This window comes from Brassica napus, chromosome C9 (genome assembly GCF_020379485.1).
Source record: "Brassica napus cultivar Da-Ae chromosome C9, Da-Ae, whole genome shotgun sequence".
Classification (NCBI taxonomy): domain Eukaryota; kingdom Viridiplantae; phylum Streptophyta; class Magnoliopsida; order Brassicales; family Brassicaceae; genus Brassica; species Brassica napus.
Window position 1 is genome coordinate 48,039,759 of NC_063452.1, and position 27,167 is coordinate 48,066,925.

Below are 27,167 nucleotides of genomic sequence, written 5' to 3' on the forward strand. Positions count from 1 at the left end.
AGCAATATACTCACCTCTTTATAAAACATTTCCTTAGATTTCAATCCCTCACCGTCTCTTTTGATTAGAAGAATCGTGAAAGGGCGTGACGGCGTGATTCGTGTATGATAGACCGCCCATCGGTTTATTTGTTACTATAATTTTTGTTTCCTTGAGCAACTAAAATAATTTCTATGAAAATTATAATTTAAAAATCATTTTAATATACTATATAACTTTAAATTAAGAGAAAGGAGTGGCAAAAGACATAATAACAGTTGTCAGCTGAGTTTTGTTGTATAGTTTTAAGGATTATTTGTCTCAACTATCACGAGTCAATAAATACAAGACCAAACCAAATGGTCTTCTTGATCGAGAAAGAAGTTTCTTGGTGATGAAGTCGAACGTGTTCGACGGAGCTCCTCCGGATTATTCGTCCATATCCGTCGCCGTTAAAGGATCCATCGGCGACACCGTTGGAGGAGCTGCTAGCCGTCGTGCTGTTCGTTGGGCCGTCGACAATCTCCTTCCCCATATTGATCGGTTAGTTCTAGTTCACGTCATGCCTACCGTCACCACTATTCCATCTCCTTGTAAGTCCATCTCGTTGACTTCATTTTCACATTCATTTCGACCGTAACTTTCAACGTAAATTTTTTGTTTTGTTTTGTTTGGTTGGAAGCTGGATCGAAGATTCCAGTGGAGGACTTGGAAGAGAGTGTTGTGTCCATGTACAAACAAGATTTGAGAAAAGAATTCGAAGAGGTCTTTGTGCCATTTAATAAGATCTGCGGATCAATCAAAGTGAGTTTCTCCAGAATATTCATACGAATTTTTGAGCTTTTTAGTCTCATGAAATTTTTACTGGTTATTAGGCTGAGACTCTATTGCTGGAAAATGATGATCCTGCAAAGGCGCTTTTGAAGTACGTATCAGACAGTGAGGTTGAGTGTTTAGTAATTGGCTCATGCTCTCCAAGTTTCCTCACAAGGTATTGTTTCCATAATCGAAAACTTTTTTTCTAATGACTAGAAGGTTATGGACCCGAAAGCCCGTATATCCCCTAACCTATGACTAATTTTGTCAATTTTCACACATTAAAAAATGATCGAAATGCATTTATATTTTTATTAATTACATCGATTTAATCAATAATATTTGAGATAAGTAAATTTATATTTTAGATCAATGCATTTTATAATTAATATCAGCTGAAACTAAGTGTATAAATTGCATTGGAATTGTAAAAAAGTAATTGTTATGTAACAAGAAAAAAAATGATAAAATGATACTTTTTAAAAACCAAATGGAGTATTAAATGATCCAACAGTTTTGAGCAATTGATCAACTCCTCCTTGTTCATAATGAGAAATCTTTATTACCGTTTGTCTCTGTTTGTATATTTGCATGAACATCTCCTGTAATAAAGACAAGAAAGACGTTTTGGCAAGAAAAAAGGACAAGAAATGCCATTGATGGTACTAGGAGAAGCTCCAGAAACATGTGAAGTATATGTTATTGCCAAAGATCGAGTACTGACCAAATCAACCAATCAGTTATCTCCAGGTATATATAATAATTTCACTTTTAGTGATATATAATGTGAATTTAAAATATGATAAATCTTGTTTCTGCAGTGAAACTCTCATCAGAGTCATTATATAGTTTCCGTACACCCAAAAGAGGAGAAGCTCATACAGATCCATTCAACCGTACATGCTCGGATAAGACAGGCTTAGCTGCTTCATACATGTCACCATCACCAGCCCGGAATCAGATTCGAAGGCCCGTTTCTTTGCCGCCTAGTCATCAAGCCTCTCGAGTGTTTTCTCCTGCACAGGCTTCAACTGGTATCCGTTTGGGCCATGACGAACGAGTCCGCTCTATACTTGGACATAATATTGTTTCCAGTAGTAACATGCAGTTGAATCCTGGAGCAAACATGAATACACCCAAGGTAAAGTACTAAAGCATTTGATATTTAGCTAATTCCACTAACTTTTTTCCGTTGGTTTATTTTATGTAAAAATGTTATGATTTTGATCTCAAATACCTGTAGTGGCAGTCAAATGTTATGTATGAGGTAGAACAGCTAAGAAAACAAGTACAAACCACTCTTTGCATGTACAAGCAAGCTTGTGAAGAGCTAGTTCATAAACAAACACAGGTTCACTAGTGTTACTGTAAATAAAACTTGTGTTTTGTCTTTATTTGGATTATTAAGACTAAACCAAAACCACATTGGTGATCTCAGGTGCAGTCTCTTTCCTATGAATGTATCAAAGACACCAAAAGGGTCATATCAGCTCTGGAAAAGGAAGAAATGCTGAGAAAAGAGGCAGAAGAAGAGAAACAAAAGCATCTAAAAGCCGTGAAAGAGATCGAAGAAGCAAAAACAGTGCTAGCAAAAGAGTTCTGCGATAGGAAACTAGCCGAACTAAATGCACTCCAGCAGGCCTTAAAGAAACAGCAAGTCATGGACCAGCTCTTATTGAGTGACAGTCGATACAGAAAGTACACGAAAGAAGAGATAGTTGCAGCTACAGATAACTTCTCTTTGAGTAAAATAATAGGCGAAGGAGGATACGGGAAAGTATACAAATGCAGCCTTGATCACACTCCAGTAGCACTTAAGGTTCGCAGACCTGACACAATCGAGAAGAAACAAGAATTCTTAAGAGAGGTAAAATCTAGTAAGTAATGTTGTTAATAAATAAAAGTCCCAAGTCAGTAGTTGGATAACTAATTAACTAATACTAGATCATGACCCGGGTTTTCTTTAATAGTAAAATATTTTAGAATATGCAATACAATATATCAATAAATTAATACAATTTTGTGTTATATATTATCTAATTTATAATAATATTTGTGTGGCGTATAATATTATTATTATAAAATTTATATTTTTTTATTTTTGTAACAAAATTTATTTTGAAAACATTATTATGTAACAATATTGATTTACATAATTTTTGTTTTATTCTAAATTTGAAACATAAGTGGAAACTAAATTAAGTTGAACTTACATAATAGAAAATTTGGTATATAGTTATTAATTAAACCAATTTAGTATTGATGTTTAAATAATAAACCGAATTGTTTTTTAACTTAAGAGAATACACAGACGTTAATAATAGTAGAGTAAAATTTTATATATACGATATGAATAAAGATCAAATGTTTCATCTATGAAAGAAGGTGTAAATTAGTTGTATTACATAGTAAAAACATTTGAAGGTGAGACTAAGTGGTCTAAATTAAAAAATCACATATGAAATAAATCATTTTTTTTGCTAAATAAATAAGAATTTTTATTTTTAAATTAGAAATAGAAATGAATATTTATTTTTAAAAACCCTTTAAAATACTTCTTAAATTTAATTTTGAAAATTAAATCAATTTAAAATTGTTATTATCATTAAAATATTATTAAAAGTATTTTATATAATTATTAATTTTTTTACAATCAAAACTAAACTAAAATTTAGTCTCTAATTCTACTTTTTGATAATTAAAATTTTAATCAACTAATTTTGAAAATATATTTTAAAAAGATTCTAAAAGATATTTGAAAGATTTTGTTAGACATTTCTTTAAGATATTTATTAGTATTTCCAAAGATATTAAAATATATTAAAATTAAGTTATGTAAAATTTAATAATTTTTTCATGGATGATCCAAATAAAAAATCACACATGAAATAAATCATGATTTCTATTTTAATAGTATAGATGTATAACGGTTATGGTCCACTTATTCCACGTTGATTTTTAGTTGGAACCCCATGATAAATTATAATTTAACAAATGTTGTAGTAACAACACGAGTTTTTTTTTAACTCTCCAGATATATACTTTGCAGATCTCTGTCTTAAGCCAGCTTAGACATCCTCATGTGGTTCTTCTCCTCGGTGCTTGTCCTGATAACGGTTGCCTTGTTTATGAGTACATGGACAACGGTAGCTTAGATGCTCACATCTCTCGCAAGAAAGGTAAACCATCTCTCCCATGGTTCATCAGATTCAAAATCATCTACGAAACTGCTTGTGGGTTAGCATTCCTCCACAACTCAAAACCAGAGCCCATCGTCCACCGTGATCTCAAACCAGGCAACATTCTCTTAGACAAAAACTTCGTTAGCAAAATAGGCGACGTTGGACTCGCCAAACTCATATCAGAGGAGGCACCAGAGAGTGTCACGGTTTATCGAAACTCGACAATCGTCGGTACACTCTACTACCTAGACCCTGAGTACCAAAGAACCGGCACATTCAGACCGAAATCAGATCTTTACGCTTTTGGAATCATAGTTCTTCAGCTTTTAACCGCTAGACATCCCAACGGTCTTCTTTTCTGTGCCGAGGACGCGGTGAAGAGAGGCTGTTTTGGTGATATGTTAGATGGATCAGTCAGAGAATGGCCCCTGGCTGAAGCTGAAGAACTAGCTCGTATAGCAATACAGTGTTCGCAGCTCAAATGCAGAGACAGACCGGATCTTGATACACAAGTCTTGCCTGCGCTCAAACGGATTCTTGAATCTGCTAAGAGTAAACTCAAGACTGAACAAGCTAAAGCACGACCACCAAGTCATTATTACTGTCCAATTCTTAAGGTAAACAAATAGTGGACTCTCTTTCACAACAAACCAATGTTCAATAAATCACTAGGAGGTGGTTGGACCCTTATATAAGATTATTATTTAGGCGGACGTCTATATCGATTTTCCGAAAGCTGACTATTTTTTTATTTTGAAAAAAAAAAATTTATTCAGATCCAATTTGCCAACTATGCGAACTCATAAACCAAATTTTTAGAACACTTGAACAAACACAATACTTAATGGTTCGGGTTTTTTAACACAATGTTTTTGATTGCAGGAAATAATGGAAGATCCACAAATAGCAGCAGATGGATTCACGTACGAAGGAAAAGCGATAAAAGCTTGGATTCAGAACAATCAAAATGTGTCTCCCGTGACTAAAAATCGGCTCAGACATTGCGATCTCGCACCTAACCATACTCTCAAATCGGCTATACAAGAGTGGCGATCTCGTTCAGGCTTAGACCTCTCCACTACTCTTGGCTCCTCTTGATCACATATATATATATGCATTTAATAATCTAATTTGTATATACTAAATACCCTGAACTTGTTTAAATCGGGTGTGGTGTATGATTCTCGTTCCATAAGGTTTATTTTCGGAAGAAGACAAGAGGAGCAAAGACTATTAAGAGAGCATAGGTTTTGTTTTATATATAAGATTTTATGTATTGCGTTTTGAGGTTTTATGCTGAATGTTGTAAATCTGTGGTGTCTTCATGAGACCTTCAGTACGATCGTTATGAGATCGTAACTCTTTTAGCATCATTTTTGTTATGGATCTTCGTTTTCATTATTGGAGTGGAATTTCAGTTAGATTGTGGACTGTTTTATTTGTTCGCTTTTGAGTGTGTGGGTTTAAGTTTAGAGATGTTTTGTGGTTTTGAACTTAACAAATTGGTGTGGTGAGCATAAATCAAAGACGCGACCTCTAATAAGGTTTATTATTGGAAGAATACAATAGGTGAAGATAAGACAAATGAAGTGAAAGAGAGGGTCAACTTCTGATAAAGCTCATTGACAAGCAGGAGCCGGCCCTGTATCATGCTAAGTGATACATTTGCCTCGTGCCCCCAATTTTTTTGAAAAATATTACATACGAATAGGTTTCCAAAAAAAAAAATTTAGGCTCTAAAATTTGTAAAAAGATTTCTTTTACATAAACACAGCCACATGCCTCCAAAATGTCAGAACCGATCCTGAATCACAAACAGATTCGAAAGCGTATATCAAGCATGAACCATCGTGAGTCCACCGCGAAAACTCAGCTTATCAAAAGGCCATGGCAACATGGTTCTCTTTTAGATAATCTACTGTGATGTAAAGCTAATTTATTTTGAAAACATCTCTGGAGCAAGCAACTTTAGTTGTAAACAATTTTTTTTTGTTGAATTAATTTAACATTCTTTAAAAAAAAAAAAGAGGAGAAAGACTTCGAGGAGAGCATATGCTTTACATTTTTTAAGCCAACAAACAGATGATTTGCTTTTTTTCTCAATTCTATGTTGAAAATGTATGCCATAGAGGTAGGATACATAATGAAACACACAAATCTGAAGGTGAGACTTGAACAGTATTAAGTGTCTACAACTTTATATCTACAAAGAAGAGAGATTCATTAATCAAACTTGAGTAAACTCAAGAGCGTTTGCGTCAGGATCACGAGTGAATATCGCTGGCCTCCCTGACCTACTCATAGTATACTCAATCCCTACAACACAAACAAACAAACAAACACATCCTTAAAGCAAAAACAAGGAAGGAAATGAGGCAAAATGTTTATATATATATATATTACCAGCTTTGTCCAAAATCTCTTTAAGGTTTGAAACATCACGGATTGCGATACAAGCGTGTCGATCCCGGCCTCCGTGCTCGGGTCTGCCTGTTAACGGATCAGGATTTGGAAGCTCCATTAAATGAATCATCTCCGAACCTACCCATAACCATGCTCCTCTATACGGAAGCTTATCATGTGGTCTTGCCTCGTTGATCTCAAGTCCTAAAATGTTCTGGTAAAACTCCAGTGACCGTTCTAAGTTCTTGCAGAGCAGACCAACGTGGTGAACCCCAACAACTCCATAATCTATAGCATCAACATGTCTTATTCTCAACTGTAACATTAATCCGAAAACTATGTTGAGGAGAACTCGGTTTAGTTACCGGTTTGATTGCAAACCTCTTTCTCTTGTACCACACGGATCCCTTCAGCTGACCCTTGTGCTTGATTAGCCTTCAAGCTACCATTGAGCCTATCTTTTCTCAGATTCTTGTTCTTCCGAAAGTCAAATCGTTCTATCGTTGAGTGATGATTCGTGCAAGTCACCTTCCAATTACCAAAACCCTTCATCATTAGTCCAACACATACAATCGATTTTAAATGATAACAAACAATCTTAACTTCTCAAACTCAGTATCTCTAGCAAGACCCTAAAAAGTTTACAGAACTAGCGTCGAAGACCAACTCGAGAGAGGTAAGAATAACCATGAAAGAGCTATTTATTTCTAGAAATCTGGTAACCTAATAATCTATTAAGTGACTGAGGAAACGTAACTGTTACCTTTGGTCGTAGATCAACTGAAACTGAAGGTCTGAAAATAGACGCCATCGTTCGATGTCTGTTTCTTTTACGCTCTCATCAACACATGAGCAAGAATCATCTTCTTGATTTGGATATTATTATGGGGTCAAGAATATTAAAGAGAGCCCAACAAAAAAACCTGAACCACAGATTAAAGGTAAAGTTAAGTGAGAAGAGTTTGACATCCGTGTTTATTTGTTTGTTCTGTTTTTTTTTTGTCGACACTCTTTATTAAAAGAAAGGAATAAGATTCTCCATTTTTATTTCGTTGATCTTAAGTTCTTAACTATACTTTGATGGATGGATGTGAACTGATTTCGCACCTGTTTACACAAAAGTCTGTCCATCATCACATGGGAAAATAAAATCTATGGTGTTTTGAAATTTATTTGTTTCAGCGACCACAGAAAAATATCTATACTTTTTGTGAAATCAATAAAGTAGAAAATGTGATGTCAAACCTTTGTTTTAATAAAATGAAAAAGGTTGAAACGTATGTCGATGTGCCTGGCCCAGTCCACATAGTAAAGAAATTTGGTCATTCGTCCAAGTGGTAGTTCACATCTTGCTAGTCTTCGCTAAAATTTACCTTTTTTACTGAAAACATGATATTAAAACTCTGTGATAAACATAAAATTCAAATTTGCCAGTACTTTACTTTACATGTTTTTTTTTTTTTGGTCGAAACTTTACATGTTTTAAGTCAAGAAAAATAATTGAATTGTGTTCAAATAACTTTCCTTATTATTAGTCTTGTAAGTTTTTTTTCAATTTGTCTTGTAAGTTATATGATATTGAACCAACAACAAGACGTTTTTACATACTTTAAACTGTTATGTGACCACTACTTTACACAGCATCTTTTTGCAGATCCGTGTGTCAATTGGTTATCTATAGATTTGTGACACATATACAATATGAATTGATTTTTACCCTATTAATTATACAATATGATATTTGTTAAGAAATAACTTACAATTTATAGTATCGAAAAATTTAAATAAGAGTAGAATTTGATATCCGTAGGAAGCAAATAACACTAGTATAAGGGAGAGAGTTTATTATAAGGAAAAAGAAGAAGATGTAATAGTTCTATGATTATAAACTCTTGTTCTTGTTTATGGTGTACAAATGAGTGAGATGAGTGATGGTATTTATAGTGAGCAACAATACATAAAATATGAAAGATAGTGCTTGAGTTGGTAAATGAGTGGATGATCATAGTGCTTGAGTTTGGTAAATAAGTGAATGATCATTTCAATGCTTATCTTATAACACTCCCCCTTGATCATTCATCTTGTATTACGTAATACCTCGTTAAAAACCTAGTCATGGAAAACTCAATGGGAAAAACCGTAGTAAAAGTAAAAAGAGTACAACTACGTAAGCTCCCCCTCGAATGAGTAATCATAGAACCTTTAGAACAATGATAGATTTTCATCTCTCAAATTGTAACATTCTCTTTGGTGTCTATCTTTTGTATGTTCTTTGTTGCCTCGTTAAAACCTTGTCATGGAAAAACCCAATGGGATAAAAAAAAACCATGATAAGGAAAAAGAGTACAACCATACTTACTATCATATTTCTTTCCCTGGAAACAATATCTTCAGGATATGCATTCCAATCAACTCTCTTTAGAGAATTGAGCTTAAGAGAATAAACTCTATTCATTTCTATTATGATATCTAGGGCCTTTAGACTTCTTGTCCATAATTCTTTTTTGACTTAGACAATAGTTTATTGGTCTATTTGGATTTCAAACCAAATTTCTTACATACAATCGTCTAGAGATTCGCCTCGTACATACGAATTATTCATTTGTAACTATAGAAGTTACTATTATGATTTTTTTTTCTTTTCATATGAAATTACATCTTTCAGTAATGAAAAAGATTAATAATTTTCTCAAATAACACTCTTACGTATGGTATTTCAGGACCAAACATATACGAGCGTCTTAAATAAAATACTTTAAGGATCTTTATGATAACATCTCAGTTTTAGATCTCCAGTTTAGAATACATAAAAACAATATGGTATTGTCAAAAGTTTTTTTTTTTCAAAACATAATTTTTCTATAACTCTTCAGGTGTTTTGATTATATTCAAATCATGATTCTATTGATTTATAATCTCTTCATAAATACAAATGGATACATTAGTTAACCTTATAATATTTCATATATCCCATAAAATAGTTTGTTTCAATTCGATCGAATATGCAGAGTTCCCGGGAACATGATTTTGATATCATCAATCCTTCATAGATTATACTTTCAGGGATTAACATTTTTCAAGTGGATTGTTTCATTCAAGTTCTTCCTTTATTACCAGACTATAAGGAACTTGAAACTAGTTGCATCTACCACATGAAATTATGTCTCTTCACAATTAATTTCATATTGATCCTTCTTTGTGTGCAACGGTTCATTTACATCTCACTTGTTTTACACCTTTTATTGTATGGACTACTGGTCCAAATACTTCTCTATTTCACAAGAAGTTTATATCTTTGTCTATTGCATCTTTCTGATTTGGCCAATCATTTCTTTGTGTACACTTTTCAATAGACTTTCTTTCATGATCCTCTTTCTCATTTATTATATCAACTGCTACTTTGCATGTATAATATCATCGACGTCAATTTTCTTATCGGTTCCATTTTGTTTCATACATGACATAACTTATTGAGATCTCTTCATTTGTCTCAGGTACCTGAATTTTCGTCAGTCATGTTTAATTTCCCTTCTGGAGATCATACAAAACTATATTTTGCCTCGTTTTGACCATTATCAATATATGCTCCTTTTCATTTACGAGGATTTATCTTGGGAACCAATCTGTCTACCACGCTGCAGGCGTGACTAGCAGTTTGATATTGTTCTTGTAGAACATTTATTCTTATTGGAGCATTTACAGCTGGTATATGTGACTTGATCACTATATTTATATGGGTCGTGTCTGGCAACTGCTTTAGTAAGTTTTGAAATGAATTATCTTTTGGACTTCTATTTCACATTGTGTTTAGCCCGAGGATCAACGATAATTCATTTCAACTTATTTTCTTTTCCAGCTGTTTATTTTCTCCCCCTTATGTTGGAAGTACTAACTCACTTTTAGAATTCATGTATAGCCTTACTTATATTTTTCGGGGATGGCTCTGGATTCTTAAGTGTCAATAGAGATTTATATCCAACATATATTTCCAACCTCATTTGAAAACACATCTTCATTTGAAGCTTTGTGGCGGAGCAACATCCAACATTCTTAGATGAAAATGATTGGTTTCTGATTCTATACCAATGATGGGGAGAACTAGTGAATATTTATTGGCTTGATGCGAACCATTGTTGCTCAAAATGTTTAGCACTTATCTCAGTGAATGTGCTATAGTCGTTAAAGACTTTAAGAAGTGAATTCACCAATATTATAAAAATGCATAGCGGGTGATCAGTCCACTAACATCTTCGTTATTTATGCCAATATCTTATTTTGGCTGGTGAAAACCATATTACCCTTTTATCTTATGGGTAAGCAACATATGTCAAATCATTCGGAAGAATCTTCTGGTTCTTATATGACTATGCATATGACCTTTAAGTATATATTTGCATTATTAATGAACCACAATGGTCTAACTGATTCATGCCAAATGTAAACTTCTAGTTTACTATACATTTATCTTCATTATACTAATCTTTGTGTAGTACAATATATAAGAGGCTGTAGATATTTTCTCTAAAATACTTATACTTCTTTGAGAATTATTTCTGATTGAAATGTATATATCATTTCGTTTGCTTATTGTCTCAACATAAGTGTCTCAAAATCTTACGGATTTACTTTGAGAAAAATTCATCAATCTTAGTTTTAGTGTAAACATAATCTTCTGGATGTTTGACTTATCATAAAAAGTGAGATTCTTTAACTCTTCCCCTCGAGATTATAATACTACAGGTTTATCAATCTCGAATGTATCTCATTTTCTTAATCAACAACATATCATACATGGGTTATGTATTTTTCGTAGATCCTTTTAACTTTTGATACTTATAAAAATACAATACCTTAAGAACTTTAAATTGCATTCTTAAGAACTTTAAATTAAATTTTTATGTGCAGTAATACTATGTATACTTCTGGAGCATCATATATATCCTCTTTTTAAGCATTCTATAAGTTTTTACTACCTTGTATTGTACACACAATAAATTTTCTTTCATTTTCAGATGAATTCATAATTTTTTTTCTTTATTACCATGTTTATTTTTTCAACTTTAAGTGAGAGTATGAGTTCTATAAAGAAACTCTTTGGACCTTGACCTCATTTATGCTCACGTCTAAAACCACTATTTATGAGTTTTTTTGTGTTTTCATGTTCTTTTGTGTCTCTTGTTCATGTTCTTTTGTTTGTGGCTTGTATACAACCTCCTATTTTATACTTAAAAAAATATGATTTTTTTGTTTCTCATGTTCTTTTATGCCTCTTGTTCAGCTGCTGAGAGACAGAAGATGTTGGAAGACATGGAACGAGACTTCAAAGATTCTCAACATACCCTTCCTACCTGTAGCCGCTACAAAAGATCTTGAATAACTAATCTGAGACAAATTTTGATGTATTGTTACAGCTGCTAAGAGACAGTATGCTTGAAGAAATTGAACGTGAATTCGAAGGTCTCTTATTATCAAATGCAATAGAATCCAACTAAACGAGTTCACTGATTATGATCAACTGTTTTGTATTAAATCTTGTTTCAGCTGCTAAGAGGAGGTAGCAAAAGGGTGGGTCGTTAGCCTCAGAGACATTAGGTTTAGAGTGGAGAAGGTCCAAACTCGGATGTGTTACTAGAAGACGGTGAAGTTGGAGTACTCGTTGTGACGGGGTCCGTCGTAGTGTGGTGTGGCCTAAGGAGATAGAACGCTAGGTATAGAATTTTGTGTAGGTTTATTTTTTTTGAAAAAAAAAATTTGGTTTAGTTTGGTTTAGTTTATATACCGGTCATAAATATGTAAACAATTTCGATATATAAATTTTAAAAATATTTTTAAATGCATTTTTTATATTTTAATAAGGCTATAATAGCAATTATTATCTGCTATTATAAATATGGTAAAACCGAACCGTACCGAACCGAACCGAACCGAAATAGACAATATGGTGTGGTTTTATTATATACCATATATACAGAATGGATATGATTTTATAAAAAACGTAGGATTTGGATATTGTTTGGTTTATAACCGATTAAACCGAATAAACCGAACAAAACCGATCAAAAGTAGAAACATGTAAATATGTACATATTTTATAACGTCACATGAAAATCTATTTGTTACATAAATTATTTTTTTTGTTAATAATTATTACCATATTTTTCTATAGTAATAAAGAATCCTAATTTGAAAACACTTAAAATATAATTAAATAACAATTCATCGCAATTGAGGTTTCTTATTTTCTTAGTCTTCTTCTTTTAATCATTTTTATTTCTTTTAGCATTGATTAAATTGAAGTGAAGGCTATAAATTTGATTGATAATAACTAGAAAAAAAAATTCACAACTTTTTTCTTATTTTTAACCGAACAGAGTTTCACTTGAAGAAGCATGACTTTGATGAACACTAAATATGGAAGAGTGGAAAAACTTTTCTTTCATACTTTGAGCTTTGATTTTAATTCTAGATTTGATTAATTCATCTGAAGGTATAAGCGTTTTTATTTTTTTTGTTCTTTTATTTGAAAATATAATATTTTTTTAATAAATGACTGTGATGACAATATGACTCTAAAATTTATATAATATGATTCCAAACTAAATAATTATGTTTTGGTATAAAACCGACGGTATATAAACCGAACCGAACCGAAGTAAATATGAATTTAGAATGGTAGTTATATTTTACTAACCGAAATACCGAAAAACTGAAAAAACCGAACCGAAACGATATCCGGACTGAACACCCCTATTTATAAGTTATACAATTGCACAACTAATAAAACGCTATCGAACTAGTACTTTAACATAGCACAAACTAAATGATATCTAAAGTGCCCCATAAAAGATTGCGGGGGAAGATACAGCGTTCGCCATAACGCTGTGCTATCTTGTAATAGCGTTTTTCTCATGCTATATATGAGATGTTTTCTTGTAGTTAGAGCCATGTACTCAGCCTCTATAGTAGAGAGAGCTATTACATGATGCAGAGTAGATCTCCAGCTCACCGTGTTCCCTCCTACTTGAGACACATAACCCGTTGTGGGAACTGGAAATCACACCGTCGAGATTTGTTAATCGGAGGAAAGCCAAGCTAACATAGCCTTCCCTGAAGGCCTCGGTTATATGCTGGACCACGCACAACACAATCAATATGAAAGAGTCGAAAGTAATAAATCGTAAAAGAGCGAAAAGAGAACAAAGAGGTCTTATTTCCGGATTTTCGTTTGAGCGTGAACAACAGGTAAGATCCTAGGCCACGAGAGCCGTCGGTACGTTCGCTAGTCTAGCCACCTAAGTTCTAACCTAGTCCAGTCGCAGCTCGATAGTAAAAACAAAAAAATGCCTAAATTTCTCCAAGTATTAAGTTTGCTCTGAGAAAGCTCCCCCTTGCTCCTCGCCTTAAGCCCTCCTTATATACTCTCTCTAGGTCGGTTTGCACCTTTTCCTGGGCCGGATTCGTCGCGAGATGGGCTTTTACATTTTTCGTCACCCTTCATGATTATCTTCGGAAACTTGACATTTATGTTTTCCTGCGAATAAAAAATAGACCGTCATATCAGCCTTAGGCTCAATCCTGTTCTAAAATCGTAAGTGGGCCGTTTAGCCGCGGTTCAGGCCCCTTTTGGGCCGTTTTGGGACTTCAACGTTTTTACGATTTTTTCTAAGAAACAGCCGTTGGTTTTTCCGAAAGGATTCCAATTCCCCGTATAGTTAAGGCAACTGGTGTTCAAGCTAACCATAGCCGTTTTATACGGCAGGCAGGAATCCGTTTCGACGACTAAGTTTTTTATACCTTTTCCCGAAGTCTTTCTTTGATAATCCTAAGCGAGACGAGACATGGGTATTGCGTCCAAGGGCCCGAGGATTGTGTTACGGGAACTTAGACGAGGATGCACGGTTTCGGGACGGGAGGTCGGTCCTCGCCCATGGGCGAGGTGACCTCGGCGCGGGTCGTCTCGCCCATGGGCGAGGTGACCTCGGCGCGGGTCGTCTCGCCCATGGGCGAGGTGACCTCGGCGCGGGTCGTCCTCGCCCATGGGCGAGGTGACTTCGGCGCGGGTCGTCCTCGCCCATGGGTGAGGTGACCTCGGCGCGGGTCGTCCTCGCCCATGGGCGTGGTAACCTCGGCGCGGGTCGTCCTCGCCCATGGGCGAGGTGACCTCGGCGCGGGTCGTCCATTGGCGAGGTGACCTCGGTTGAGACAGTCCTCGCTTATGATCGAGACCTCATCCAGACTGATCCTCTTCTCGACATTCCTCGGTTCGCATCCGCGAAAAACTGTCTTTTACTTGATTAACCGTTTTCTGGGAATGTCTAGTTTTCAAGGATCGATCGAGAATTGGTTTTCCGGAAACTTTCAGGCATTGATTCCGTCGTGACCGGTTTTGACCCCAACAGTTAGCCCCCCAGCTAGCTAGGATCCGCGGACCTGGGTGTGAGGTCCTAGCTTGCGGTATGACCTGTTTTGATGGAATTAGATGTAATCGTTTGCCGAAAGTCCGAGAATGAATAGTACCATTTTTTCCTATATATAGGTGGAGTAAGTTTTTTTTTTTTTCAGCGAACAGTGTCCTCCCCGCGATTCCCAGGGACCTGTTTGCTAAGCGCGATCTTCTCCGCAATGGTCCGTTCTTTTGGGATTCCTTCACCCTAGACAGGATCCGGAATGCAGTGGCGCTCTACCGATCGCGAGGCATCTCCCGACCTTTACGTGCATCGGACATGGACGAGCCACACCCCGACGCTGTTCCCAATCAGGGGGAGAGAGTTAGGCCCCAAAAGGACAAGGGAATCACTCTGGAAGACAGAAACTTTGTCTCAGAAGATCTTCCGCTACCCGGATGGAACACGGGTTTCACCCCGGATGATGGGTGTGGAACTAGCGAGGCTCCTCTTCCGGACGACTTCTTTGCCAACCTTCCTCCCGGCTTTACTACTCCAGCGTCACTGGATGAAGTGTCGAGGAGAGAGGTGGTCGCGGAAGTTTCTCGGTTGATCAACGAGGTTTAGTCTCTGAAAAATTATTTTTTTGGCGAGTCTTCGTTTGTCCCTTCCATGTTTGACCCTTGATTCGTGTAGGGAATGTGGGTCTTTAGTTCAACGCTTGACGGAAATTTCAGAGAGGCGCGTCTTTCGCACTTCAAGACCGAAGAGATCGAGAGGAAATTCATCCGTTTTCAGAACGAGGTTTCGGAAAGAGAGTGCAGACAGGCTGAGTCCCATTCCCGAGCTCTCATTCATGCTGAGAGGAAAGGGAGGAGGACGATTGCTGCTGAGTTAGGGGAGCTACATTGTTTGATGCTGAGTTGAGGAGTTTCAAGGACGCTCAAGACTACATGGGTGACTTCCGCGAATGCCGCGGTTTGGTTGGTACCCTTTGGAAGTCGCAGAACGCTGATTTCTCTTTTCTCTCCGAGGTTACTGAGATGTCGGGCCTCATGGATGGGTGCGCCCAGGCCGAGTCGATGGTTCCTCCAATCGAGGGGAGGATCCGAGAGCTTTGGGAACCCATCGAGGTTTCGGAGGACACGACGGAAGCGGGAGCCGATGCTCAGACGAGGGAGGAGAAGTGGATCAGTCCACAGACTCATTTGGAGCCTCGATTTCTGGGTCTCTTGACCTTGATCTCTGAAGGTCGTCGGGATTGTTTTCCTTTTGCCTTTATCTCAAGAATTCGTGTAGTGTTTTAGGCCGAGTGTGGCCATTCGTTATTTGAGTGTGCTATGTGATACGCCCTAAATTAGGGAAGGATCACTCAATCGGACTTAAGGGATATGAACTCGCCAAAAGGGAGAACTGATGGATTGAATGGTGACACAATGGGTTGCGGATGGCCCAATGATACTACCAGACTTCAGTTGGTGCTTGATATGACTCACAAGTCCACCAAAAGAAGGATTTCTAAACGTTGCCTGATATGACGCACAGGTCCAACGAATTAGAGGCTGCTTACTCGGAGATAACCTCACCAAGAAACAAAGAAGTGTTCTACAAAGAACAAAGAGATAAACTCAAATAAAAGGGGAAAAAGCTTATCTTATTTCGTGGTTCTTAGGCCCTATATATAGGATTACAAGTTGTAGAAATCCAAAGAAGAATGTGCTAAAAACAAGACATAGAAACAAGAAATGAAGACTTTGACTAAAGACCGAAATTAATGATTTTTGTTGAATTCTTTTTCCCATGCACGACCAAGACTTCCTTGCTGACTCCCTCTTGGCATTCTTGATGAGAATGGGCTTGAAATGGACTGAGGAAAGGTCTGGTCGAATTTGGTGTAAAACCGACCCAAATTGAATTTGTTATGAATTTTTCTTTGGGCTGAAAAAGGTTCATTTCGCCCAGCAACTAAACCAGCTCCATCTTCAGTGTCACTTAGCTCATTCAGCTCCAAGCTAGTATCACTTAGCTCACTCAACTCATCCAGCTCATCTACTATCACTTCAGCTGGTTTCAGCTCAAGCATACTCTCTTCAGCTGGTTCCAGCTCGTCCTCAGTCTCATCAGCTGGTTTTAGATCAGTATCCTCACCATTAATCCATCCTGGTTTGTCCTTTGTTGAAGAATCATCTGGCTCAGCCATGGTCGCATCATCCTGGCCCGGGTCTATGATCCGAGGCGCATCACTATGGCCTTGCGAGGTCATTTGACTATTTATGCGGGACTGGCCGTTGGTGGCTTCGAATCCCAGCCGCTCTGCGGCCTTTTTATATATAACGAATGTTCTTTTAGCATTCTATGGGTTTTAGTTTATACTTCTGCCAAGTGTCGAGGGAAAGACACGAGTACTCACTTCGTATCTTAACTCTTAATTTTTCGTTCCGTTCGTTTGCTCTTTCGAGGGTATTCAAAAACGTTTAGGAGTTTTACGAAGTTACGTGAGTGTTTTAGATGTGGACGATGAGACATGTTTTAAGATTTCGTATCAGTTTCGATATCATGCCTTGAGATGTTAATGAACCAGTAGGACTGGGTTTAGGGCAAGACATAGGTTTACTTTCGGCTATAAGGCTATGCGACGACTAATCGGCTTTCGTTTTGCCCGTTGGCGATTTCTACCTGATTCTTTCCGATTAAAGTCTCTGACTGGGCACCGGCTTATATGACTTGTGTGGGAAGAATCGAGCACTCTCCAGAGAACGTCTGGTGTGATGACCAAAATTTCGGATTTTCTTGTATAACGCGCTATGGTATCCTTGTCGGATGTAAGAGAACCTTTAGTTTATATGAAAGGTTTGACTACGAGTTCTTTTTTAGAGAACGTTTTGGAGTTGTCTATCGGGGCCAATCGACGGGCATTTTGTATTTTAGAGTCACGGACGGACTGTCTATTTGGATAATATCTTTCGAGAAATATTTACGATGTCTCGCTTTCTCGAAGATATGTCTTTTGCTGTGAGATGGCTACGATCTTCGTTTTTATAGAAGATGCGTTTTTCCGGTCTTGCTTGACCATGAGTATGTGTGAATTATGTAGTAATTAGTTTTCGTCCAAGGACTGATTGGACGGTATGCCCTTATCTTGGGCGTTTCTTTGGCCAACCTTAGATTACTGTGACTTATTGCAAGTGAATCGTAAGATCGGAAGAAGGTAGAATTTATTGAAAAAGTTTCGAAAATATCGAGTACATTCATGGATATTTCGGCCTTTGTGGGAGTATACGAGTATACGTACCCCCCCCCCTTTTCAACGAGGGGGATAGCTGAACTTGTCGATATGACAAGCTGCCTACGTACCTCTTTCGAGGATCAAGCCATCTCGTAGTTCTGCTTGTTGCTGCGGGTGTTCCTACTCGCTGGATGGGATCGTTCCGGTTACTTCAGCCGTTGGGGCTTCATTTGGATCGATGAACGTTTCAGGAGTCGGGCTGTCCGCTGGCAAGGCGATGGACTCGGGGACTATGTCGCTGTCTGGAGTCGTTGCCTGGTCGGGTGATTCTGGATCACTTTTTATGGAGCTCTCGGGAGCGTTTTGAGCTTTCTTAGCCCGCTTCGGGTTGACCGCGGGGGTGTTCCGAGTTTGTCGTAGTTTATGCTCGGCCAAGAAGCAGAGCCTAGACTGTTTCTGGCAACCCCAGATTACAGCTGTTCCGTTTGGAGTTAGGAACTTGATGCCAAGGTGGTAAGTCGACGGTACTGCTTTCATGGCATTGATCCAAGGAGTTCCCATGATGAAATTGTAGATGGTCGGGTTATCGACTACCGCGAAGTCAATGATTTTTGTCACCTCTTTAGCCACCACTGGGAGTTTGATTGATCTGAGGGTCATTGACGTTGCACCTGAGAAACCGGTGAGAGGTTTTGGTTCCGGGACGACTTCTCCAAGTTCAATGTTCATCCTCCGGAGGGTATCACAGAAGATGACGTTGACTGTGCTTCCCGTGTCGATAAGGATCCTTCCCACTTCCAGGTCTCGGATTACCAGATCGATAAACAATGGGTCGCAGTGAGGTTTGTCGATTCCGATGGTTTCCCGCTCTTCAAAGACGATCTTATCGTTAGGGGCGTCATCAGATGGGAACCGAGCCAGCCAGCTTGAACTCGTCTCAGCCTTCCGTCCATAAGCTTTGATCGACGAGATCGAATCGCGATAGAATTACGATCCCCCGATGATCATGTTCACCCTTCGACGGTTGCTGTCGTTTCCTCGGTCATCCTGCCTCCTTCCGCGTTTCTCGCCCGACTGATTTTTGCGGGTGTCATTTTCGGGGGAATCTTTATCAGTTTTGGGAGGGCGATCGGAATCCAGGAGGAGGTCTTTTATGCCTGTGACCTTTGAAATTTTGCCGGCGAGGAGCTTCGCAGCAAGCCTTGCGCCGAGAACCTTGCAGTTCATAGTGGAATGACCTCTGGTCTGATGGAACTCGCAGTAGGAATTATTCTTGAACTGGTTCCTGGTCCAGGTATTTCCGGAAGTCTTTCCCTGTTCGGAGTTGATAGCGTAATTATGCTCGCCCTGGAGATCTTTTCCCTCGTGGTGGACATACCTGTTGTTGCGAGGGTTTTTCCTTCTTGCGGACGTCTTCTGCGGGTTGTACTTCTGGGAGAGGAATTTCATCTCTTCATCCATCATGATGAAGTCCGTTGCCTTGTGAAGAGCGTCCTGGGTTGTTCTCGGTTTTTCAAGGAATATCCATTGCCGGAGTTTCGACCTGTAACAAAGAGTTTTCCGCAAAGCGTCGACTGCCACTTTATCGCTGATTCCTGTGACTCTTGCCATTACCAGCTTGAACATGTTCATGAGTTCGCGGAGTGGTTCGCCTTCTCTTTGAAATAGACTCCAAAGGTCGATGTCTGAGGTTTCCCCGTCCATGAACATGGAATATTGTTTGAGAAACTCTGAGGCGAGCTGACGGAAACTTCCAATGGAGTTTCGTTTCAGATGAGAAAACCATTCGAATGCGGCTCCTTTGAGGTTTTCGACGAAGAGGAGGCAGTAGCCAGCATCCCGTTCGCGTTCCTTGAGTTTGCACCTTCCCATCGCGATCTGGAAAGACTGCAGATGCACCTTTGGGTCGGTGGTGCCATCGTAGACGGGAATTTTGATCTACCCAGGATCTGATATGTTAGTTTCCGTGATCCGGGCAGTGAACGGAGTTTTCCGCGCTTCCTCGAGAAGTCTGTCGATCTCGGGTGCAACGCTTGTCGCGTGGTGAATCTGCGACTCTACCGCCTTGATTCTGCTGCAGTTTTTCCGATGTACTCGCGGAGATCATGGATCTCATGTGGATTTTTAGCAGCCTTGCGAGCCTGTCGGCGTTGGCTGCGGTGGATCCGAGCCTGATTCTTGGCCAGTTCTTCCTGCTCTAACCAATAGAGGTTTTCTTCTTCCTCTGTCATGGACTTTTCGAACGACGCGTCCTGCCGAGCCGATTGGCTTCGCGTTCTTCTCGGATGGACGTCGGCACCTCCGTCCGAGTGATCGGACTGGTCGCTTATGTCCAGATCGATCCGCTCGAAATCGCCTCCTTTGTTGCTCCCGGCGGGAGGTGGAAGGTTCTCCGCAGTCGGTTGTGCGCCTGGCCGGACTGTTTCATCAGGGTTCTGACCTGAAGAATCCTTGTCTGCTCGTGTGGCCCGATCGCTCGGAGTCTCGAAATCGAGTCTTCTGCCGCTGCGGGCTCTTGTGGCCCCGTGCGGGTTTTTCCTCTTGGCCTTTGCCGTTAAGGTTTCCACCTGTTTTTCGAGAGAGGCCACGAGTTTTCCTTGTTCGTCCGACTTTTTCTGAGCGGAGGTGAACATTTCTTTCATCTGGTCCAGTATGGCGTTCGTAGTGACCATGGATACGTTTCCAGCTGAAGTTCTTTCAGCGTTGGCATTGACGGAAGTCCCATCGTGCGTTTGCTTGTCTTTGTCAGCGTTGATCGTCATACTTGACTGAGCGTGCGTGGTTGCGTGAGAGATAGATCCGTACCCCTCTTCCTTCTAGCGCCAAACTGTGGAAACCGGAATTCACACCGTCGAGATTTGTTAATCGGAGGAAAGCCAAGCTAACCTAGCATTCCCTGATGTTCCCAGTTATCTGTTGGGCCACGCATAACACAATCAATATGAAAGAGTCGAAAGTAATAAATTGTAAAAGAGCGAAAAGAGAACAAAGAGGTCTTATTTCTGAATTCGCGTTTGAGCGTGAACAACAGGTAAGATCCTAGGCCATGAGAGCTGTCGGTACGTTCGCTAGTCTAGCCAACTAAGTTCTAACCTAGTCGAGTCGCAACTCGATAGTAAAAACGGAAAAATGCCTAAATTGCTTTATGTATTAAGTTTGCTCTGAGAAAGCTCCCCCTTGCTCCTCGCCTTAAGCCCTCCTTATATACTCTCGCTAGGTCAGTTTGCACATTTTCCTGGGCCGGATTCGTCGCGAGATGGCCTTTTCCATTTTTCGTCACCCTTCATGATTATCTTCGGAAACTTAACATTTATCTTTTCCTGCGAATAAAAAATAGACCGTCATATCAGCCTTAGGCTCAATCCTGTTCTAAAATCGTAAGTGGGCCGTTTAGCCGCGGTTCAGGCCCCTTTGGGCCTTTTTGGGACTTAGACGTTTTTACGATTTTTCCTAAGAAACAACCGTTAGTTTTTCTGAAAGGATTCAAATTCCCCATATAGTTAAGGCAACTGGTGTTCAAGCTAACCATAGCCGTTTTATACGGCAGGCAGGAATCTGTTTCGAAGACCAAGTTTTTTATAACTTTTCCCGAAGTCTTTCTTTGATAATCCTAAGCGAGACGAGACAAGGGTATTGCGTCCAAGGGCCCGAGGATTGTGTTACGGGAACTTAGACGAGGATTCACGGTTCCGGGATGGGAGGTCAGTCCTCGCCCATGGGCGAGGTGACCTCGGTTGAGATGGTCCTCGCTTATGATCGAGACCTCATCCAGACTGATCCTCTTCTCAACATTCCTCGGTTCGCATACGCGAAAAACTGTCTTTTACTTGGTTAACCATTTTCTGGGAATGGCTACTTTTCAAGGATCGATCGAGAGTTGGTTTTCCAGGAACTTTCAGGCATTGATTCCGTCGTGACCGGTTTTGACCCCAATACCCGTCACTGATCTTCTCTTATCAAGGTCTGTAGAGTAATCAAAATCACAAAAGCCCTCCACCTCGAACTGATCATTCTTAGTAAAATGTAAACATACTTCTGGAGCTCCCTGAAGATACCGCATAACCCATTTAACAGCTTTCCAATGCTCTCGATTTGGTTTAGACATAAACATGCTTACTAGACCAACTGCGAACCCCAAGTCAGGTCTTGTACTGATCATAGCATACATCAAACTCCCTACTGCTCTTGCATAATGAATTGTATCCATTAAATGTTTATGCTTTTCCTACTCCATTGGAGTTAACTCTTCAGCTTGAATTGAGATCCAACCGCTGTCATCACTGGTTTACTATCTTCCATTCTGAAAGTCTTCAGAACTTGTTTAACACATCTTTCTTGATATAGTTTTAGAATTCCCTTTTCTCTGTCTCTAGTGATATCCATTCCAAATATTCGAATAGCTGGTCCCAAATTCTTCATCTCAAATTACTTCTTTAAATTTTCTTTGAGCTTTGATACCTTCTTCTTGTCTTCAACCGCAATAAGCATATCATCCCCATAAATAAGTAGATATATACTTTCTACATCTCCTTTTCCTTTCAAGTAAATACATGGATCCTTAATGCACTTTGTGAAACCCTTTTTCCCTGATGAAAGCATCAAGTCTCAAATTCCATTGGCGAGGAGACTGCTTTAACCCATAAAGAGACTTCTTCAACAAGCAGACTTTTCCCTCATCTCCTTTCTTGACAAATTCCTCAGGTTGTTCCATGTAGATGGTCTTGTTTAGACTTCCATGTAAGAATGTCGTCTTAACATCCATTTGCTCTAGCTCAGTGTCAAATTTAACAACAATTGATAACAATATCCGTATGGATGCATGTTTAACAATTGGAGCAAAATTCTTGTTGTAGTCGACTCCTTCCATTTGTGTGAAACCCTTGACAACTAGTCTAGACTTGTATCTAGGATCCTCAACTCTTGGAATTCCTTCTTTGTACTTGTAAATCCATTTAGAACCAATTACTATTTGCCTCTGAGGTCGATTTAAAACATCCCAAGTACCATTCTTATCCAAAGAAATCTTCTCATCTTCCGTAGATGCTTTCTACTTATCTCAGCCTTTGCTCATTCTAGCCTCATCATAAGTCTTTGGTTCGGAAATTTCTATATTCATAGAAGAACTTAGAGAATATGCAACAAAGTCTCCACTTTCAAAAATTGCTCGAAGCTTGGAAGTTTTATGATTCTGTCACGAGCCAGAAGATAACCATCAAAACTCTTTATGGAAGAAGAACCTTCATGTCTTTCAACCTCTTGATCTGACTCAGAACAAGAACTATCACTTGACTCAGAAGATGATGAAGAAGCTCCACCTTCATTAGTATTTGAAGGTCATCGAATTAAATCGAAATTGAAAGTAACATTTTTTTTTACCCTTAAGCTTCTCTTCTTTTGACTTCTAATAGAGCTTATCTTCATTAAACACCACATTTCTGTTGATTGTTGACTTTCTTGATTCAGGAAGCCACACACGATAACCCTTAGTGCCTTGCTGATAGCCCATGAAGATGCTTTTCACTGCTCTAGGATTCATCTTGTCTTGAACCGTTGAACATAAGCCACACAACCAAATCTTATAAAATGTCCATATTCCACCTTATTCCCTGACCAAATATCTTCTGGTATCTTGAACTCTATGGCCGCACTAAGAGTTTTGTTGATCAAGTAAACTGCAGTGGAGGCAGCTTCAGCCCAAAATTTCTTTTCCAAACCTGATTCAGCAAGCATACACCTGATCTTATCTGCAATGGTTCTATTCATCCTCTCCGCAACACCGTTTTGTTGTGGAGTATAAACACACGTCTTGTGTCGCTTTATGCCAGACTCTTTACACAGTTTTTCCATTAACACATTGCAGAATTCTAATCCATTATCAGTGCATAAGCACTTGATCTTCTTGCATGTCTGATTCTTAACTAGAGATTTCAATTCAATCATGTTTGCATACACTTCATCTTTGGACCGTAAAAACCTTATCCAGCTCTTTTTCGAGTAATCATCAATCATTTTCAAGATGTATCTGCAACCTGATAAGCTTTATTCATTAGAAGGAGATCCCCAAAGATCCGAGTGAATGTAATCTAGAACATACTTTAAGTTGTATTTTGCAGTAGAGAATGGTTGTCGATAAGCTTTCCCTAGAACACATTCTTCACGTAAACTTAACGTGTGCACTTCCTATTTATCAAGATAGCCCATCCTATCCAACAAAATCATATTTTTCAAACTCATATGTCCAAGTCTAGAATGCCAGATGTTAGTCATATTCACCTCTGCTCTTGCAACTGAAGCTTCTGCACTGGCAACAAATCCTTGAAGATAGTACAATCCATCATTACAATAACGAGATAAGACTTTCTTTCCTTGTTTAAAGAATGTAACTTTGTAACCACTTCCCTCGTAGTTGCAACCATGCTTCTCTAACTGACCATAGGAAATCATATTTATTCCCATAGGCATGTACCTGACGTCTGTTAGGATCACCGTAGACTGACTAGGATTCACTATCTTGAGCTTTCCAATTCCCTTGACCTCACTGGTGGTGTTGTTTCCCATGAGGACCTTTCCTCCTTCCAACTCTTCAAGGTCAAACAATAGGTGTGTATTGGGAGATTATGTGAAAGGAACATCTTGAGTCCATAACCCACTAATCTTTAGTTTCTTGAACGCTTGCAGTAAGAATCATAGGCTGTTCTTTCTCATGAGCAACATTTGTTGTATCATAGTGCTTATCCTTCATGTTAGGATAGTCACGCTTGAAATGTCCTTCCTTACCGCAGCTCCAACACTCCTTTGGCTTAGACAAACTCTTCGGTCTAGACTTTGACCTCTGATATTTACTCTTTGATCGTCCCTTTCTATAACCTCCATTACTTCCACGTTAATCGTTTCTTCCTCTAGTAATCACTAGAACCTTCTACATTTGACCTTGACCTCCCAGTTAAGCCTTTCTATTTTAACTCAGCTTCTTTAGCATAACCACACGTTGTAACTTCTTTGACTATCAACGTTTCCTTTCCATTTCCATACTTTAGAGTATGAACAAGAGAATCTAACTGTGGAGGAAGACTCGTAAGAATCTGAATAGCTTGATCCTCATCTGGAACATGAATGTTCAAGCTCGCAAGATCATCAACAAGCTTTAGGAATGTATCTAGATTTTCTTCAATACTTTTACTCTCCACCATTTTATAGCTTACAAAGCTTTGCTTCAAATAGATCTGGTTAGGGAAAGTCTTAGTTTGATAGTCTCCCTCTAGAGCTTTCCAAACTCCAAAAGCTATTGTTTCTTTCATGACTTTTCGCAGAACCATATTGGTTAAGCTTGAACCGATCAAGTTCCTCGCTCGAGTATCCTTCTCCTTGGCGAGAGGATCTTTCTTAGCTACTTCTTCAGTCTTAGCGCTTGAGTCTTCTCCAACCTTAGAATCCTTGACAACTTCTTTGTTTATAACGTTACCAAGGCCTTGAAGCTCAAGCTGCATTAGCATCTTAAACTTCCACATCCTGAAATCACTGGAACCATCAAACTTTTCCATTTTAAATCTCGCATGAACCGACTCCATCGAGATCTGTCAACAATCACAGAATCACAACATCACGCAACAAGAACACCACATATTAGATCCATAATTTCAAAGCCGAGAACCTGGCTCTGATACCAAATGTTAAGAACTGAGATTCAATTCCGATCAATCCTAACTGTTCTAGTTCAATCGATTAGCGCTTGATTTGATTTTGTTGTGTTCAATCTAAAGCAATAAAGAACACACACAAATTGTTTACCCAAACTTTGTTGCCTACTGTCTGAGAGAGATCGAAACTCTCAAGCTTTTCCACTATTGATTGATATGATATAATAAGGAAGTTGATATCGAGATTGATATCATTTGCTTTTGTGCAGCTATTACAAGCTTCTACACAATGAGGATGACTCTTTGTCCTCCTCTACGCTTGATTCGATTTCTACACCGGAGAAGACTATCACAGTGACTACAATGAGGATGACTCTATGTCCTCCTCTGAGCCTTCCGACGCTGAAGACTAGTAGCCCGAAACGAAGAAAGAGCTTGGATCTCAAAAGCTATGAGCACTTCAGGATCTCTCAATCTTGATCACGATCTTTCTCTTCCAGCTGTAGTCGTCTCTCACAATATTTCGCTTTCTTCTCTCTCACGAACGTCTATGTAAAACGCTTATTTATTTTTTTATAAAGACGATGAAGTTTGTTACGTGAGAGGGTCCCACCGTAACAATCTTCTTTCCAACTCAGAACGAGCTATCAACCGAGCAGGCTTCACTTCGGGCCAGCTCTTTCTTTAGTTTTTCTTATTCCAAAGATTGACAACCTATTTAACCGGTCCAAGACCAAAACGACATAATATTCACAGCATACAAAACATTATATAACTGGTTCACTAAATTCAATTTAAACTGGATATTTGTTTGCTGCACATCCAAAGGATACTTCGATTCATATATCACTGGGTGATTTTCCCGTGCTCATGCACGGATAGAAATATTTCTAAAGTAAATATACTATAATAATTGATTGCTATTTAATTTTAATTTTAAATTAATTTATAATTTGTATGCATCATTTATATTAATAATATTGTATTATTTTAATTATACATATGGTTTTATATATGTTATATTTAATCGGTTTTGTTGTTTTCACAGTCAATTTAGTTATAATTTGGATACATTGGATTGCATCTCTGAATTCAACTGTAATATTTTTTATTCTAAATAAATTAAAATTTTGATTAATTTCTTATTTGCATTTAGGTGTTTGTTGTCTTAGATATGTAAATATATTTTATGAATATTATGTCTAATTTAAGATATATTATGCTTAGAATAAAATAAAAAATAAACTAAAATGTCATGATTCCAAATTACATAAATTAATATAACGATAATATTCTCAAGTCTCATGCATATATATTAAATTTTACAAAAATAACTAAATTGTAACGGCTGGTTAATATTTTATTTTCATTTTTATGTTTTGAATTGTCCTATGATTTATATGAATAAAATAAATTACCGTTCTTATAAAATTATATATTCTTATTGTAGTTAAATCTATGATTTTAAATATAAGTTGGAATAGTCGAGTCACTCATGTTGTGAGCATATTGAGTTACATATATTCTTTCAAATTCAAAA

General features: G+C 38.3%; 3 protein-coding genes across 3 annotated transcripts; 1 reads left to right on the forward strand and 2 right to left on the reverse strand.

The window, feature by feature from the left end:
* Positions 1-15: 15 nt before the first annotated feature.
* LOC106416769 (U-box domain-containing protein 34-like) lies at positions 16-5,398 on the forward strand. Its single transcript, XM_013857677.3, has 9 exons — positions 16-572; positions 662-783; positions 855-970; positions 1,409-1,545; positions 1,617-1,936; positions 2,039-2,146; positions 2,234-2,662; positions 3,845-4,594; positions 4,860-5,398. Exons 1-9 carry the CDS (start codon positions 374-376, stop codon positions 5,073-5,075), a joined length of 2,397 nt encoding a protein of 798 aa, XP_013713131.1. The 5' UTR covers positions 16-373; the 3' UTR covers positions 5,076-5,398.
* A 655-nt stretch (positions 5,399-6,053) lies between these two features.
* LOC106416477 (glyoxylase I 4-like) lies at positions 6,054-7,400 on the reverse strand. The gene is made up of 4 exons (XM_013857371.3): positions 7,144-7,400; positions 6,746-6,908; positions 6,381-6,668; positions 6,054-6,293 (listed from the first exon to the last, which is right to left on the reverse strand). Exons 1-4 carry the CDS (start codon positions 7,189-7,191, stop codon positions 6,205-6,207), a joined length of 588 nt encoding a protein of 195 aa, XP_013712825.1. The 5' UTR covers positions 7,192-7,400; the 3' UTR covers positions 6,054-6,204.
* Positions 7,401-18,170: 10,770 nt separating this feature from the next.
* LOC125592695 lies at positions 18,171-19,862 on the reverse strand. Its single transcript, XM_048768056.1, has 2 exons — positions 19,005-19,862; positions 18,171-18,932 (listed from the first exon to the last, which is right to left on the reverse strand). The coding sequence occupies exons 1-2, from the start codon at positions 19,860-19,862 to the stop codon at positions 18,171-18,173; spliced, it is 1,620 nt and encodes a 539-aa protein (XP_048624013.1).
* Positions 19,863-27,167: the final 7,305 nt, after the last annotated feature.

Excerpts from the sequence above, each read along its gene's own strand:
- LOC106416769 (XM_013857677.3), top strand. The coding sequence starts at position 374 with ATGAAGTCGAACGTGTTCGACGGAGCTCCTCCGGATTATTCGTCCATA. Across the intron at positions 573-661 it reads CACCACTATTCCATCTCCTT|CTGGATCGAAGATTCCAGTG; the intron begins GTAAGTCCATCT and ends TTTGGTTGGAAG. Across the intron at positions 971-1,408 it reads TCTCCAAGTTTCCTCACAAG|ACAAGAAAGACGTTTTGGCA; the intron begins GTATTGTTTCCA and ends CCTGTAATAAAG.
- LOC106416477 (XM_013857371.3), bottom strand. The coding sequence starts at position 7,191 with ATGGCGTCTATTTTCAGACCTTCAGTTTCAGTTGATCTACGACCAAAG. Across the intron at positions 6,909-7,143 it reads CAGTTGATCTACGACCAAAG|GTGACTTGCACGAATCATCA; the intron begins GTAACAGTTACG and ends GGTAATTGGAAG. Across the intron at positions 6,294-6,380 it reads AGAGATTTTGGACAAAGCTG|GGATTGAGTATACTATGAGT; the intron begins GTAATATATATA and ends TTTGTGTTGTAG.
- LOC125592695 (XM_048768056.1), bottom strand. The coding sequence starts at position 19,862 with ATGGGAAGGTGCAAACTCAAGGAACGCGAACGGGATGCTGGCTACTGC. Across the intron at positions 18,933-19,004 it reads ACGACAGCAACCGTCGAAGG|GCTGAGACGAGTTCAAGCTG; the intron begins GTGAACATGATC and ends TATGGACGGAAG.